General features: G+C 48.0%; 1 protein-coding gene and 1 pseudogene across 1 annotated transcript in view; one reads left to right on the forward strand and one right to left on the reverse strand.

Annotated features, from left to right (window-relative positions):
- Positions 1 to 14,393, reverse strand: part of Cpxm2 (carboxypeptidase X, M14 family member 2) — a 109,352-nt gene extending 94,959 nt beyond the window's left edge. Inside the window, exons 1-2 of the mRNA XM_038340225.1 lie at positions 14,078 to 14,393; positions 2,864 to 2,962 (exon numbers count right to left, since the gene is read on the reverse strand). Coding sequence (XP_038196153.1) covers positions 2,864 to 2,962; positions 14,078 to 14,393 — 415 coding nt within the window. The remainder of the gene's footprint in view (positions 1 to 2,863; positions 2,963 to 14,077) is intronic.
- LOC119821284 lies at positions 1,107 to 1,563 on the forward strand (annotated as a pseudogene).
- Positions 14,394 to 16,697: the final 2,304 nt, after the last annotated feature.

Genomic DNA, 16,697 nt, shown 5'->3' on the forward strand with positions numbered 1-16,697 from the left:
TAGAAGACAACTTAAAGGAGACAGGGGTCCATCTCAGCCTGCTATTTTAAGTTCCAGTCCATCACTGGGGAAGTCACTTAAAACAATGGGTCACATCACATCCACAGTCAAGAGCAGAGGGAAAGGAACACATTCACGCTTATTCATACTTACTTCAACTTCTCCATTCTTACACAGTTCAAGGACCCTCTGCCTAGGGAATAGTGCCCCTCACAGTGGGCAGTGTCTAGTCAAATCAATTACTTAGCTAAAACAATTCCCCACAGACAGACCCACGGGCCAACGCAAAGCAGACAGTCCCTCATCTGGACTCTCATCTCAGGTAATGTTAGGTCAAGCTGATGGCTAAAGCCAAACAACCATCACAGATGCTAAAGGACCAGACCCCAGATGAGCCTGAGAAACACAGCCCTAGCTCTATACTGTACTCTCAACGTATCCTCCCAAGGGATAAGTACTTACAGTGGCCAACTCAGTGTCCACCTTCAGATGAAATACATATTTAGGTCCATACATGACTGCAGAAGCTCATAATTGATTTCTCTGAATCTTGGAACACACTGTAGTCAGAGCAGTGATATCTTTGATGGCAGGTTGTTAGGTAGAAACACAGCCTCAAACCCTGACACTGTACCTAAGGGAATATGACACTCCCCTGGTGACCTTCACCTCTGTGACACAGTTCTTGAGCAGATGTGGCCGCTGAAAGTGAGTCCTAATCAAATCTGTAAAATGTTTTGCTGAATTTCTTTTCTTGTCTTCTGTCACTACCAAGCAAAAAGACAACAACCCTGGAATATCTCATTCTAAGCTCTGTTTTGCTATACAACCCTGGCCAAAGTATCCTACCTTAAGCTACAAAATATGAAGGAGTGGGGAGGAGGAGGAGGATAATGATGATGGTGATGGTGATGACACCCACAGGGATTAGCAGGGTGCCTAAAAAGGTCAAATGCTGAGCAAAGCATCTAACAACTACACATGCATTTAATAAATTGTCATTATTACTAGCAGTAATAATATCCTGAATATTGCAGTTTAGGACATCAATAGTGATAAAATAGTTAAGAATATTCATAGCACCTCTTTTGGGACTTGGCTCCAAGATGACCAAAAAAAGGAGAAACAATGGTCTTTACCAAAAAGAGCCATGGGGTGCTGGAGAGATAGCTCGGAGGTTAAGAGCACTGACTGCTCTTCCAGAGGTCCTGAGTTCAATTCCCAGCAACCACATGGAGGCTCACAACCAAAAAGGGCCGTGGCCATGAGCAGCCGATTCACTGCACTAACTGCACCCACTGTGTGCCCAAGGACAAGGCCATTAAGAAGTTCATCATTTGGAACATCGTAGAGGTGGCTGCCGTCAGGGACATATCTAGAGCAAGTGTCTTCAACGCTTATGTACTCCCCAAACTCTAGGTCAAGCTGCATTACTGTGTGAGCTGTGCTATTCATAGCAAGATAGTCAGGAATCGAACTCGGGCAGCTCGGAAGGACCGAACACCCCCACCATGATTTAGACCTGCTGGGGCTGCACCACAACTTCCACCAAGGCCTATGTGAAGAAACACCTTGGAAAAATAAAATGGGACTTATACTTTATGTAGTATTTGAGTGTGTTTTTGCCAGGTGTGAACTGTGTGTTATTTCATTTTCTGTGTGTGCTTCTGGAGACCGTAAGGCAGAACAAACTTGGTGTTGTTTGGGCTCTGTACTCTGTACACCTTATTTTTTGGAGGCTGGTCAACATGTGAACTCCAGAGATCCTGTTTATGCTTCCCCAGCCTTGGGATTCAAAGTGCTTGAACCAGGCTCGACTTTTTTATGTGAGTTCTGGAGATAAATTGGGTCAACCAAGATTTTCATATTCTTGGAAACCGGTTTTGCTTTCTTTTAATTTGGTTTTCTAGTGTAGGGCACTCACTGACTTTTCCAGCCCTACAGGCTATGTGTGGTTTTCATTGTTTTCCCTTTGGCTTTTGGGGGGACATGGTCAGATGACTTGCTAAGTTTGAATTTAGGTCTCTCTAACTGGTAAGATTAAAGGTGTATGTCAATCACAAAAAAGAATATTCATAGCTACAGCTAGTGGGCCAGCACTCCTCCATGAGTCTTGAAATAATAACATTGAATATTCTTTTTCTATATTTTTTGGGTTTGATTTTTGTTCTTTTTGAGACAGTATCTCATCTATCTCAGGCTGTCCTACAACTTTCTATGTTGCTGAGGATGACCTTGAATTCCCAATCTTCCTACCTCTATTTCCCTAGTGCTGGTCTTAGAGGTGTACATCATCACATCCGGCGTGTGCAGTGCTGGGATGAAGCCCAAGGCTTCATGCATGTGAGGTAAGCACTCTGTCAATCAAGCTATACGCACCCCCTGCCACCGCCTAGCACTGCACATACTAGGGTAAGTAATTATACAACCGAACGTTTCACATGACTGCAAGATGTCAGGTCTAGTATTGCAATTGTAGATTTTGGAAACAAAAGACTTTATCTTTGTCCCCAGAGACCCTCTGTTGAGAGACAAGAAACACACAACCAAGGCTATAGGCAGCTAAGAGATCACAATGCTAAGAGATCACTTCCAGGTGAGACAGTCTAAGGGAGGGGACAGAAAATTTGGAAGTGACTTGAGCAATTCATTCGGGAAAATCTGGGTGGGGCAGTAATGCCCCCAGAGAGGTTTAAGCTGCTGAGAAGCCTGTACTCCTGCACAATGGCTAAGAATAGACACAGGTCCCGACAATACTTCTACAGGGTATATATGACAATACAGCCATGCCAGCTGCCTGCACTTCCCCACGGGCAGGTGACAGAAATGGGGCAGGGATCCTCCAAGAGCTTGCTTCACTTACTCTCTCTGACATCCTCATGGGCCACAGAGACACCATGATCATCTCGGGCAGCTTTTTCAAGACTCTTGCTTCTTCTGCCTTTTCTGTTGCTATTTTTACCTAGAAATAAAAGGAGAAAAAGATATTATTATTCTGCATATCACAGAAGCCTCTGAATGTGAGAGCTCACAGTCCTCTCCTGCAGAAAGCTGCCCCCAGCTCTGCTCCCCAGTCCCAGAGCCTTGGACTCCAAGGGGTCTGTGGTTAAAGGGGAGGATGCTCAGTACATATGGAGATAATCACCCCTCCCAAAACCCATGTGCAACTGTATGCAAGTATTGTAAGCCTACAAAATGCTGCTGAAGCTCCCTGAGGCACTAGGAGAAATAGCTGGAACTGGAGGTCAAAGCCAGACTTGGACATCAAAGTTAGCATGTTTCCAAAGCTAGCTCATACACCAAACTCTCTCTTACATCATGACTTGTGGACCTGTGAGTCGGTTGCTCACTAACAGGGGAGTGACCTGGGAGCCTGATGTGACCCTGTTAACCTTCCATTTTCTCCTTACTTTGCCCCCCTACCTCTATTCTAAGAACACTTGGCATAAATTGTCCCCATCGTGGGCACACCCGTCCCTCTACTCTCAAGCTAATTGGCTCCTTCCCATCTTGCAAATCTCAGCTTTGGCATCATCTTAAACTGCCTTTTGATTCCTTGCTTCAATCTAATCCTCCCTGGAGCGGCACTGATAGCATCTGTCTAGAGTCAGGTTGCCTCTAAGCTAAGCTTAATGCAGGGGGTCCATTGCCTGGGAAGTGCTGAGGGAAAGGAGGGGGAAACAGAATGCAGTCAGGGAAGAAGCTAAGCAAGCCTGCCTAGCTGAACTCATCACCTGGGGCTTTGAGAATGGGACTGGCTTACAGAATGTTTCCCACTTGAGAAAGAAAGCCTCTGCATAAAAACTAGCCAGCTCAGGGTTGGGGTACAGCCTTCCAGAGAAGAGAAAAGGTACGATTCACCCACACTCCAGGGTGCTACCTGGGAGACAGGTACATCCAAGGTACCCCCAAGGTCACCAGCCTAACCTCTTGACTACTTCCGCTCCTTGACCAAAAAAAAAAAAAAAAAAAAAGTATCAGAGCCTGCCACACAGGAAGTTAGAGCAAGAACCCAAAATGATACCTGTGAAATTCCCAGGATGCTGTTGTCTCTACCTGGCCATCACTATCCTGAGGTCCACATGTTACTAACACTATCCCATTTGCTAACAGTTGGCAAGGGTGGCAGGCTCCAAAATTTATAAGGTATGTTCACTGCAAGATTCAACCCTCTGAGGCCAGGAAGGGCATTTTACAGTCAAGGACATAAAGACCATGAGCAATAGTTCTCCACCTTCTTAATGCCATGACCTTTTACACAGTTGCTCATGTGGTGCTGACCCCAACCATAAAATTAGTTCATTGCTACTTGATAACTGTAATTCTGCTACCGTTATGAATCATAATGCAAATACCTTATATGTGACCCCCCCAAAAAAGGGGTCTCGACCCACAGGTTAAGAACCCCTGGCCTAGAGTGAGGAAGAGGGCTTCCCACGGTCACTGACAGCCAGGAGGTAACTGTGCTAGTGGCCAGCTCCAAAGGGCCTTCCCTGCCAGCACAAAGGCCTCTTCCATAGACCCTTCCTCCCCCAGAACAAGAAAGGCAACCATATTGTCTGTACAGATGAAAGAAGAAAGAGAAGAGGAAATAGAGTTTGGAGAAAGAGCCAGAATCCAATCAGCATCTCCATCTGGGCCGCGTGACAATGCAAAATTCCTTAAAAGTAGCACACTGCACCCGCTAATGCTGGCCACATGTTCTATTCTGGTGCACCGTGGTAAATATAATTCCTCTGGCTTAATAAAAAAAACCCTATTTTTCCCTTTGCTACACAAGGAGCTTACAGTAGCAACCCGCTCCCCCCCCCCCCACACACACACATACACACACCCCAAACCGAAAAGCCTTTGCTTCCCTGCAGTCTCTGCTTCCCCAGGAAATTCCAGACCCCAGAGCTCTGCACTCCCCCTGCAGGAGGGACCTGGCCCAGGGCTCTGGCAGTTCTTGCCTGTTTCTTGGTAAGGAACCCATGGCAGGAGGGGGAAAAACATCACTTGAAGATCTCACAGTAGCTCCCCAGAAAGGTCTCTCTCTCTCTCCTCCTGCAAGTGTTAGAAATGAGTAGAGTGTGTGTATGTGTGTGTGTGCATGCACACATGTGGACACTTGAGTGTGCATGTGTGGCGGTACATGAGCAAGTGTGTACACATGCATGTGGACAACAGAGGACAACCTCAACCTCAGCGCTGTCTGCCTTTTCTTCTTTCCTTTTTCAATGTTCAGCGCTGTCTCTCACTCCCCTGGAACTTGCCAAGCAGGCTAGGCTGGCTGGCCAACAGCCCCAGGGATCCTCCTGTTTCTTTTCCCCAGTGCTGGGATTGTTTGCACTGTGATTTTAACTGGAGACCTGAGCTGGATCTGACCTGAAAGCCCCCTCCCTTAGGACTGGTTTTCATGCTATCAGAAGGCATCGAGAAGCTTCCAGGGGATGGAAGCAAACAAGAGCCCTACCCAACGGTGATGCCTAGCATCCACAGCAAAGTCCCGCACACATGATAACCCTAAGTAGTAGCAATGTACTTTGGAAGTAACTCGCAGCTCCCTAAATTCATTCCTGCTGGTACTGGAAAACTAGCCGGCTACTCAGGGCTGGGAAGGCATTGATCTTGGAGGAGAGCTACATCCAACACATTATTAAACCAGCATAATCCCTAGCTACGTTCTAGATATTTACCCTTATATCCATAGATAAGTGTCGTTCTCAACCCTCACCAAGGAAGCCTCTCTTTGCAACAGATAAAGACTATTACAGACAACCACACCCCATCAAAATGCAGAGGACATGCGGTGCCCTGACCCCACTGATATATCTATGACGTAATTCCTGCACCTAAGGTTCACGGATCATTGCAAATCAATAAATAAAAAGGAGGGAGAGAGACTGTATGAGCCAGAGGAACAGGGCGTTTTCCAGGATCGTGTTTCCTAGAAATGTCAGAGAGGTCATATCCATGACGTCCTATCAGCTTAGCGGCCTAAGCAATTCCCAAACAGTAATGATACCAGAGGACATTCTAATATAAAAAGGGGAAGGATAAAGGGGTCTCTGTCCTAAACACACAACTATGGGCAACTAGGGAAAGCTGAGGGCAGGAGAAATGGTTTCCCAGTGAAGAGCATCCCAACTGGTTAGGCAATACCACGTGGTGAGCCCCGAGATCATGTACATACAGGTAACATTATAGGAAATGGGCAGGGTGCAGTCATATATTTAGGAATATATATATATATATGTGTGTGTGTGTGTGTGTGTGTGTGTGTGTATGTAATATACAATTAAAGAAAAAAGTCATGAATTTGAGAGAGAGCAGGGAGGGGTCGAAGGGAAGAAAGAGAGAGAAAATTATGTAATTATACCATAATTTCAAAAGATATTATATCTCCATACAGGTAAGAACAGGAAAGGGACAAGGGGCAAGGCAGGGACAGACAGACCCTTTCCGGTTCTGAGAACAGTTGGTGTCTGAGAGGACAACCTCAGTGGTCAGGCAAGGAAGGAACACTGAAGGGTCACCAGGTAGACAGCAAATGCCACTACACTAGAAGCCCAGATCAGTCCACCTCGAGCACCCCCCGCCTGTCTACATCTATGCTTCTCGGGTGCTGAATCCTTCCTGGGAAAATAACCTGATGAGCCTCTCTCCACAGGGGATCAGGGCACAGGGGCAGTAGGCTCAGCTGGCACTGAGTGCCTCTGAAACCAGCATGCCCACTCTCTGTGCCAGGGTTCTCCACCTGTGGGTCACGACCCTCCGGTGGCCAAATGATCTTTCTACAGAGGCCACTTAAGGATATTAGAAAACAAAGTTATTTACATCATGATTGGTAACAGTAGCAGAATTACAGTTATGAAGTAGCAACGCAAATAATTTTATGTTTGGGGGGGTCAGCACAACATGAGGAACTGTATCACAGGACTGTACCCTCCTGATTCTCGGCCACAGTTCTATGAAGTTCATTGTCTCTAAGGAAACACCGCAGGAACAACAGCAGGCAGGCAGGTGCACGCAGGTAAGTGTGGATTCTCTGTCGGCTGTACAGGGACCCTGGGCACATATCTGCCTGGGTTTGGGCTCTGCCGAGAACAGGCTGAGATAAGCAGGCATGTACAGCACGATTGTATCTGGGAGATGATTTCATGCAGCTTGAGGGAAAGGGGCTAAGTAAGAGGAGGAAAGAGATGCCGACAACCTGCGGGCACTGTCTGTCAGGGTCTACAGGACACAACCTGGCAGGTACTCCAGGAGCAGGGAAAGCGGGACACAAAACTGTGCCACCCCACCTCTGTCATAACCAGGGAGACCACACCCATCACACCTCAGCAGGCAGTATGAGCATTATTGATACAATCCTCCAGGGGGATCCAAAGGCTTGGAAAGTCACACGTGCCCCATAAATAGCAGAGTTCTGCCCCTAGCTGTCTCTGAACCTCAACAGCCTTACCGGGGAGCATTGCACATGTCTTGTGTGGAGTAGATTGTGTATCCAAATCTGTGGCATGGGAAGGAAGGTATTTTTTGCCATATTAGCCATCCAGGACAGCCAGTGAGCAGCTAGGTGGAGGCCAGACACTTAGGATACTGACCCATCTCGAAGCTTCCACAACCCAAGGGGCAGCTGCATGGACAGGGACCTTAGAGGGTCTCAGAGGGCAGAGCTTGTGGCCGCTGGGTGACACTAAGCCTAAGCACTCGACTTCCTAGCCCCTTGGGATATGCAAAGGAGCCCCTCACCACAAAAAATCCAGTCTTTGGAGCTAAAACTGGTTTTGTCTCAGATAGAAAGCACGGTCACCTTGAGATATGGCAGTCACAGGCACAAGAGGTAGATGGGGCGAAATGCCAGGACTGTTTTAGAACCACAGCATGCAATCCGGTGTACTCGACCCCTGTCGGGTCTCCGCCCTCTATCTTCCAGGCACAGCCATGATTTCAGGAGCCGTGGGCACAGGCAGGAGGAGCAGGTCGGCCGTGAGTTAGCTTTGGAAAGAGTTCTGGAAAGGGCGGCAGTGCCTCCGAAGTAGAGCTTTTCTCCTAATCCATCCTTTCGCTGGGAAATTTGCCGAGCGTTTACTTGGATGAAACACTCAGGTTGAATACTAAAGCATGTATGTAGGCAGTCTTCGAGGCTTTCTCGTTCTTTAAGTATGCCAATAACAGCCCCTGGGTTTATTAAAAATACGACTGAAATATTGACAAACACCTCTTCCTAATCCTCACACTCTAGTTTTGCCTAAGATAGGGTATGTCCATCAAAGGCCAGGCTGCCCTGGCCCATTAAGAGACCAGGCAAAGTTCTGCAGGAAAAACGTTTTCCACCAACCAGCAACAGCTCACACACAAAGAACTTTGTTGACAAGCAAATATGCTCAAAGGGCCACCCTTCTTCTTCCCTTTGACGGCTGGGACACAACACATACTAAAAGCAAACTGGATGATTCTGGGCGTAGACCCACAAACAAAAAAAAAATGGCTCTCTGCACACTCCGCACGTTCCAGAGGGACTAGCTCAGGACCAGGGGATCTATCTCCGTGTGGGTTTGTTCAGATCCAAACAGTGGCGCAGTCTAGCCTGTGCCTGGAAACACTACAAACAAAGGAGTCAGTGGGAAACCAGATTTAAAGCCTCCATATCCAAGCCAGCTCCTAAGCCAGGGAGCAGCGAAAGAAGAAAACACAATATTCACGTCACTTATTCTCGGTCTTGTTTGTTTCTTTCTGCCATGTGGGTGGAAAAAGGCAGGTGAATTATGCAACCGTGATGTATTAGTTGGCTGCATTTCATCTTCTAAAAGGAGCATGGCCACCATTCAAAGTCACTCCAAGATATAAACATACCCTAAGTCCACTGGCATGGCCTCTATGGAGCTGCTCTTTTATCCTTTCTTCGAGCTGGATAATGAAAACTCTGGACCCGAGGTTCGCTTCTGGGACCACAAAGCATTCCAACTGCAGAAGCTGTGGCATTCAACCAGAAACAGCTGAATAAATAGAGTTAGAAGGAGGTTGTCAACGAGGAAGAATATTCTAGCAACCATCACTGCCCAGCCAATGAGTGGATGGCCTTGAAGTGGGAAGAGCCCATCTGGGGAGGGGTGGAGCAGAGGCTGGGCAGCCACTGTCGGAACCTTGTAGTGGAGAGGAATTTGCACTCTGACCACTCGCTTCCCTAAAAGTTCTAGGATGCTGGGATAAACTGATGCGTACAAGAAAGGCCTCAGACAGTCTATGACATGAGAGTCCCCTAACCCCATAAAGGATTCCATGGTACTATATCCTGGTGGGCACAAACACACACATACACACACACACACAAGCACACATGTGCATATATATATATATATATATATATATGCATGGAGAAACTACTGAAATGCATATACACACAAACATGCATACACTCCTACACAAATCCATGGAGAAACTTCTAAAATGTAACATTACAATCTAACTAATAGTATTTATCACACTCTATGTCATGCTTTCGAAACCCAGTGGCAATTCTCAACCCCCTGTAGATGACTGGCAATGTCTAGACATTTTTGTTTGTGAGGGCTGAGAGGGAAGGTCCCACTGGTATCTCCTGGGTCAAAGCTGCATATCCTACAACACACAGGCCTTCACTCCAACCCCTAGTATGCATAATCCAAACTGCTGAGACTGTCGGGGTTGGGAAACCTACACTAGAGATACCTAAGATTTCCCACTAAGGTCATAGGACCTCACCATAATACTTCTGTAAGTTCCTGTGAGCCTATAATTATTCTAAACCAAACTCGAAGTAAATGTCTTCCAGTTTCCTCTTCCATTCAGTACAGCTGGGTCCTTCGCCGTTGAAAATGAAGTACTGGCTAAGCATCCCTGATTCAAGTTCTTGGGAACAAAAGCACTCCAGATTTCACGGTTTTTCCCAGCCATGGAATTAATCTATGTGTCATATACGCCACACACATAGCCTGGAGGTAGCTCTGAGTTAAAGCAAAGCTTTGTGCTGCACAATCACCATGAGTAGCACTCAGCTATCTGAGCATTTCAAGTTTTAGTTTTTCAGAGAATGTGTTCTAGTTTGCCTTCGGTTGCTGTGATAAATACATGAGCAAAAACAACTTGGGGGAAAGAAAGGGTTGATTTTAACTTACAGGTCACAGTGCATCAAGGGAAGCCAGGGAAAGAGTTCAAGGTAGGAGCTTTGAAGCAGAGACCACAGGGGAAGGCTTTCTTAGCTACCATTCTTACATAGCCTAGGACTACCTGCCTAAGGAAAGCACCTCCTACACCAGTGAGCAATCAAGTTTAAGTCCCCCACAGGCACACCTACAGACCAATCTGAGGGTAGTGATTCTTCAACTGAGGTTCCTTCTTCTCAGGGGTGTCAAGTAGACAACCAACCATCACAGGAGGATGCTTACTAGTATTCCCAATTGACCAAAGGATTCCATTTTCCAAGCCACTTCTGTCACTATCAACATGTGACATTCACAGGGCATTTCTCTGGTTGACAAAGATCAAAGCCAAAACTCAAAGCCAGACCAAATATCCGTGCCACCAGCCTCCTCAGGGATCCTGACATATGCCCTATTAGTGCCCACCACACACACTTTTCCAGTTTCTCCTTTATCAACTCCAACTTCCATGCTCCCAAGATCAAAGTGGAACACATTTCACTGTCTCCAAACGTGATAGCCAAGTCAGCTCTCTGTTCTGAGTTCTCGCCCATCTCTCAATCTTACCCTCTGCTCTCACCCCACTGCCTAGCTTGTCCTGGAACCCAGCACTTCCTAACAGTCATGAAGCAAATTCCAGAAACTTGCCTCTAACACCCCAGATTATAGCCCCAGATTCCCTTTCCTGAAGCACATTCTTAAGATTGGCAACCTGTCCATAAACAGCCCGCCACACCAAGAGTGCCTCTTGGTGAGTGTTGTATATACCATGCCACCACTTAAAGTGGGAGAGAATCATCTTCTCTCTGTGCAAGTGAAGTGCACAAATTCTTCTGAGTCCCCTAACCAAGACTGTTTTAATCTCTCCTCTCCTACATGGAGTCCACAGTTGAAAGTTTTATTGAACACACACAAACACATATGAATCCACACACACTCATGAATCTGTGCACACACAGTCATGCATCCATGCACACACATACACACACCTACACACACTCATGCATCCATGCACACACACACACACACACACACACACACACACGCATCTGTCTACACATTCGGAGAGGGAGAAAGAGAGGTACTAGTTTAAATTGTTTGATGGAGCCCTTCGGTGTGTGGTGCACTCATTTAATCCTAACACTCAGGAGGCAAAGACAGGCAGATCTCTGTGAGTTCAAGGCCAGCTCAAACTAGGAGTACTAGCTCCTGTAAACCTAGTTCCAGGACAAGCAACAAAGACACCAAAGCTACAGAGAAACCTTGTCTTGAAAAGCTAAAAAAAAAAAAAAAAAAAAAAAAAAAAAATTCTCACAGGGCAGGGCACCCTGACTTTTCTTAGGACTGGAGAGGGAGGGGGAAGGGGAGTAGGGGGAATGAGAGAGAAATGGGAGGAGGGAAGGAGGTGGAAATTTTTGATAAATAAATAAATATTTGATGGATGTCACACTCTTCTTATCATAGCTGGGGAAACCCTAAAACATCCCACCTGATTCGTTAGGAAAATGGCTGAAATGGCAATGAGCCAGGAAGCAGCTCCCCAAAGGCCTCTCAGGCTGATTCTGGTGCTTCAGGATGTGTCTTCCATTTGGAGATAGAATCTGGTTGACTAACTATTCACCATGAACAGTTAATGTCCCGTCCCAGGCCAACTTCTATCTGCAAGGTGGTTCTCCAAAGGCAAATGATCCTTTGCTTGCAAACCAGATTCTACCTGACTTCGCCTTCAGAGACCCCCACTCCAAGGCTGATAACCGCCAATGCTCCGAGAAGGAAGGAGAGCCACTTCTGGGCTGTAATAGCTGAGCCCCCACCACATAAGATGGGGACACTGCTGAGGCTGGGCTGTGACTTTCTGGGCTGTCAGAAAAGATTATAACTGGTCACTAGTAAGAGTACCCAAATAAATTCAGCTCACTAATCAGGCCTAGTCAGCCTTATCCCCCTGGAAAGCATTGGCCTCATCCTTCTATTTATTGTCTTGACTTCCCATGTTCTAGACAACTCTCAAAACACCTGTGAATATTTCCCCAAAGTCACACAACTTCTGTGAGGCCCTTGGAGAAGAGACTAGGTTGTCTTATGTTCTCTGTCCCCAGCACACAGTAAAGGATGTTATGAGAGGCTGTGACATCATCAGACACAGTAAAATGCAGTGGCAGACACTGTGCTTTCTATCTGCAGGTGAAGCGGTTGGGGCTCAAAAAGTGGACCCTAAGTTCCAGATTCCTAAATGGCAATCCCAAGGCCTGGCTGATTAGGTGGGCTTTTGTGGGAACTCTCTGATGTGGATCCATGCCACCTTGACCAAAGGTCAGAGAGTTCAGGTCTATTCTTGCTCCTTCAAGGTTATGACAAGAGGTTTGACTCAGGGCGTGGCTAACAGGATGTTTTGACTGAGGATGTGGTTACTTGATGCTTTGGGTATTAAGGAGGTGATTACTTTGTTTGTTCCTAGTATAGTGGTAAAGGAGTCTTTTGTCTTTCCTCTCCTCTTTGGATTGGGGTATTTAAAGCTTTTGAGAAATAAATGCAGGGCGAACTTTAGAATTTACTGGATGCCCTCTTGACTCTATCCTGCATCTCTGTCTTTTCCTTTTTTTAATCTCCGTTTTTTTTTCTACCTGCCATTTCTTAATCCTCACACAAGACCTGGCTCATGCTGTCGCCCAGACTCGGGATATGGCAGGCTTTCAATTCTCCCAAGTAAGGCAGTGTTTGAGCTTAAGGCTCCTCATCTGTAACACAACAAGGATAGCCATTTTCCTGAGCCAGGAAGAGAACTTAGTGAGACCAGCGGACATTACTAAAGTGAGTGTCTCACCCCACCCTTTAATTCAAGCCGCTGCAGTTTTCTACATTTTAATTCATGTTAAACCTCCCACACACAGACAGAAGACATTGGGGAGTTCCTATGGATCTGTCTGGGGTCACACAACCCACAGAACTGTCAACGGCATATGGCAGGGATTCAGCCATATACAAAGGTGGTACTCAAATGGGGCCAGCCCCTCAAGAGTGTCTGCAGATGCAGACCCTTGCCACCCTAGCTGATGACTTTGTTATCTGTTCACCAAATGAAAGCCACTTCTGAGCTCAGAGCTCTGGGACCTAGTACATGACTCTCTTTTCAGGCCAAGACACTGCAACATCATAGAATTTGGTCACTGTCCTGCTGGCTTCCCAAGGCTGAAATAGGAGGGACACAGTTCTGACACTGAGCAATTTAGAGAAAGTCCTCTTCACAGGTTGTGTATAACGAACTGGACCGGAAGAAAGTGAGAATGGATTTTAATTTACTCTTTTAATAAGGAAAATGAGATGGGCACAAAGGATGCATAGCTCACCCCAACCTGCCCGCCACTCGGAACTTTCCAGGGCTTCTGTAGTCTGCCCTTTCTTGGTAAAATCTTGGCTGCTACAGGGACCAGAAGTGGTCCAAAGTCTCCAGCTGCGACTGTGCCATCCTGTGCATAGTGGATTCAAGGGGCCCACTGGCAGGAGGATGGAGGGAACAGAGAAAGTGCACAGCCTGAATAAAGACCACTGACCAAGCCTTCCTTGCCCAAGGCTATCTGCCAAATTACACCAGCCAGTCACATGCCCATGGTTTAAAGTCATTCTGAAGAAAAAGCCTCTGAAGACTGAAGACCTAAACAGAGCAGGAAGAAGCAATAGACACCTCTTGGGACACCGGGGCCAGCTCCCCAGGCAGCTTCTCAAAGTGCACATTTCTGCCTGAGGGGGCAGGGAGAGTAAAATGGGCTTAATTTGGATGCAATCGCTAGTGAGTAGCCAGCACCACAGGATTTTGGCTGGCATCACTGAGGGAGACATACTGGGAAGCCAGGTGTCCCCTGGAATGCAGCGATCGCTGGCGCCCCCTCGGGTCGCCCGATGCAAAAAGTTACCTGGTGGAGGCGTCTCTGCGACTACCTTTTCCCTCTTGGGAGCCTTCTTAGGCTTGGCGGCCTTCTTGGGCGGCCTGGGCTCCTGCTGGAGCTGCTCCTGCTGCTCTTGTTTCTCCACCCCGAGACCCTCATGCAGTGGAGGCGAGAAGAGCTCGGGCTCCCGCTCCGGATGATCATAGTAGCGCCCGCGTCTCCAGAGTTCCTGGCCATAGTAGTCTGGCTCCTCGAAGGCTGCGCCCTGTGCTCTGACCCCAGCCAAGGCCACAGCCACAAGTGCCAAGGCTAGCGCCGGGGAGGCGGCTCCTGGATGGGCCATGCCCGCCCCGTTCTGCGCCCTGGGCAGGGTCCGGGTTCCCGGGAGCGACAGGCAGGCTACAGATGACTGCTGTGGCTCGGGACAGGAGCGCGGGCTCTGAAGCGGGTGCAGAAGCGGCGGGCCCTGGCTGGTGGGACAGGCCAGACGGGCGGGGCTGGGCCGGAGCTGGGCGGGCAGGGGCGCGCCCAGGAGAGGCGAGGCGCCGGCAGACCCGCCCTCCTTCCTGCCAGGGCCTGGCCAGCAGGTGTTAGAGGCCCATTCATTCTAAGACTGTAACCAGCCTTCCTTGTCTTTCCCATTCTGTCCTGCTGGGCACCCCTTCTCAGACTTCCGTCATGCTGATCTTCGGAGGGAGCTGTGTCTTCCATTCCTTTTTGCAGAAGGACAAACCTGAGTTAAAACTAGCCTGAAATCTTGAGGCTAGATAGAACCAGCAGGCTGCCTACCTGTCTTGCTGCTCTCAGCCCAGGCAGAAACCCCAAGTACCTGGATGAAGTTCCTTGAGAGCAGGGCCTAAGGGCCTGGGGACCCCTGCTGTCAACCCTCCAGAGTATTTCTGTTGGAGAGAATGGGACCAATCAAAGACCACCATTTCGTAAGTTACAAGAGGGTATTGGTCTCTTCCAAGGATCAGGCCTGTCTGAGGAACCTGGTGTTGAGTCCCTTTGATAAAGTGGTCCTCACCTTTAAACAGCATGCCTTAGGTCTTCTTAGTCTTCTCTAATATAGTGGAAGCTAGTGGCCCCAAATTCTCTCCAGGCTGGAACGCTGGAGACCCCGGGTCTGCCGCAATTTTCTATGGCTCCTCTGTTTGAGACAGGGTTAACCCAAGAGACTTACTGACTCACAGGTTAAATGTCTGAGACAACAGCACCAGGCTGAAGTCATCATATGAGGTGGTGGTAGCTGAGGGACTCAGCAGAGAGTTCTGGGGTGGAGGGGGGTGGCAGAAATGGCTTTCTAACCACTTGGGGTATCACTAAATCAGGTTCTAGCAGCGGTACAGATGGGGTTCCATATATTCCCTGACTTTCAGCTCAAACCGTTTTGCAGGCTGCCTGTCTCCTGGTTTGTGTGCCTTCCAGGGCCTGCCTCGGGTCTTCGCAGGCTACCTAGCATCTCAGAGTCAGTCCTCACAGGTCAAACCTAAGCCACACCTTCATATCTTTTCTACCTCCAGCTAGGGAATAGTGTCTTAGTTCAAGTTTCCCTTGCTGCCATGAAATGTCATAACCAAAAAGCAGGTAGGGGAGGAAAGGGTTTGCTAAGCCTACGCTTCCATGGCACTGTTCATCATTGATGGAAGTGAGGACAGGAACTCAAGCAGAAGGATCCTGATGGCAGGCGTTGATGCAGAGGTCATAGAACGGTGCTTACTGACTTGCCTCCCATGGCTTGCTCAGTCTGCCTTCCTGCAGGACCCAGGACCACCAACCCAGGACCAGCACCACCCACAATGGGCCAGCCCCTCCCTCATCAATCACTAATTAAGAAAACACCTTACAGCAAAGGCTTATGGAGGCTTTTTCTCGATTGAATCTCCCTCTTTTCAGATAACTCTAGCGCGTGTCGAGTCGGCATGAGACAGTTCACACAAATAGTCTCCACTTTTTAGAGCTCATGGGATTAGAGGAGGCGCTGAGATAAACCAAGACTTGCCCCAGCTGTCACCAGTTTACTCTGTACACTTAACTCACAGGTTCTAAAAACTCAGAGAGATGCCTGCAGGGGCAGGGGTGGGAGCACGGTGCCTGCCAGTCACAGTGACAGCTAGCCCTTAGTCTGTCAGTTTGGTCCTGAGGGCCTGGAATATGGCTCTAGGATGCCTCTGAGTGAACCTGGGCACTGGGATATGGCCTCCCTATTTGCCTAGGAGAAGGAATCACAAGCTTGAGGCCCCCGACGTCAGGGTGTTAGCCAGGTCAGCTGTCATTCTTTGTCTCACTCTTTTGTCCTCGTTCTTTGCCTCAATGCCCCTACCCAGGCCACCCAGCTGGCCTTTGGACTGCAGTTTTAGGAACTCTCAGAAGAAAGGATCTTGCAAGAGGAAATTGCAGCTGACACAGGGCCCATGGGGGGAGAACCAGAGGGCTTTGGATCTAGTGGTCAAGCCTCCAGGATACTCAGGATGCAAGATCCCGAAAAATTCTCCAGAAGAGAAGAGACAGCCTCTTCTCCACAGGCATTCTGGGCAGGCATGGGGTTCAGTTGGACCCTATTCACTCTTCTCTGTATATGTCCTCTGAGATCAATCACAGGGGTTGTTTTATCTAAAGCCAGCCACCCCTGACAAGAAAATAAGTC

Source organism: Arvicola amphibius, chromosome 1 (assembly GCF_903992535.2).
Source record: "Arvicola amphibius chromosome 1, mArvAmp1.2, whole genome shotgun sequence".
In the NCBI taxonomy this organism is placed as follows: Eukaryota; Metazoa; Chordata; class Mammalia; order Rodentia; family Cricetidae; genus Arvicola; species Arvicola amphibius.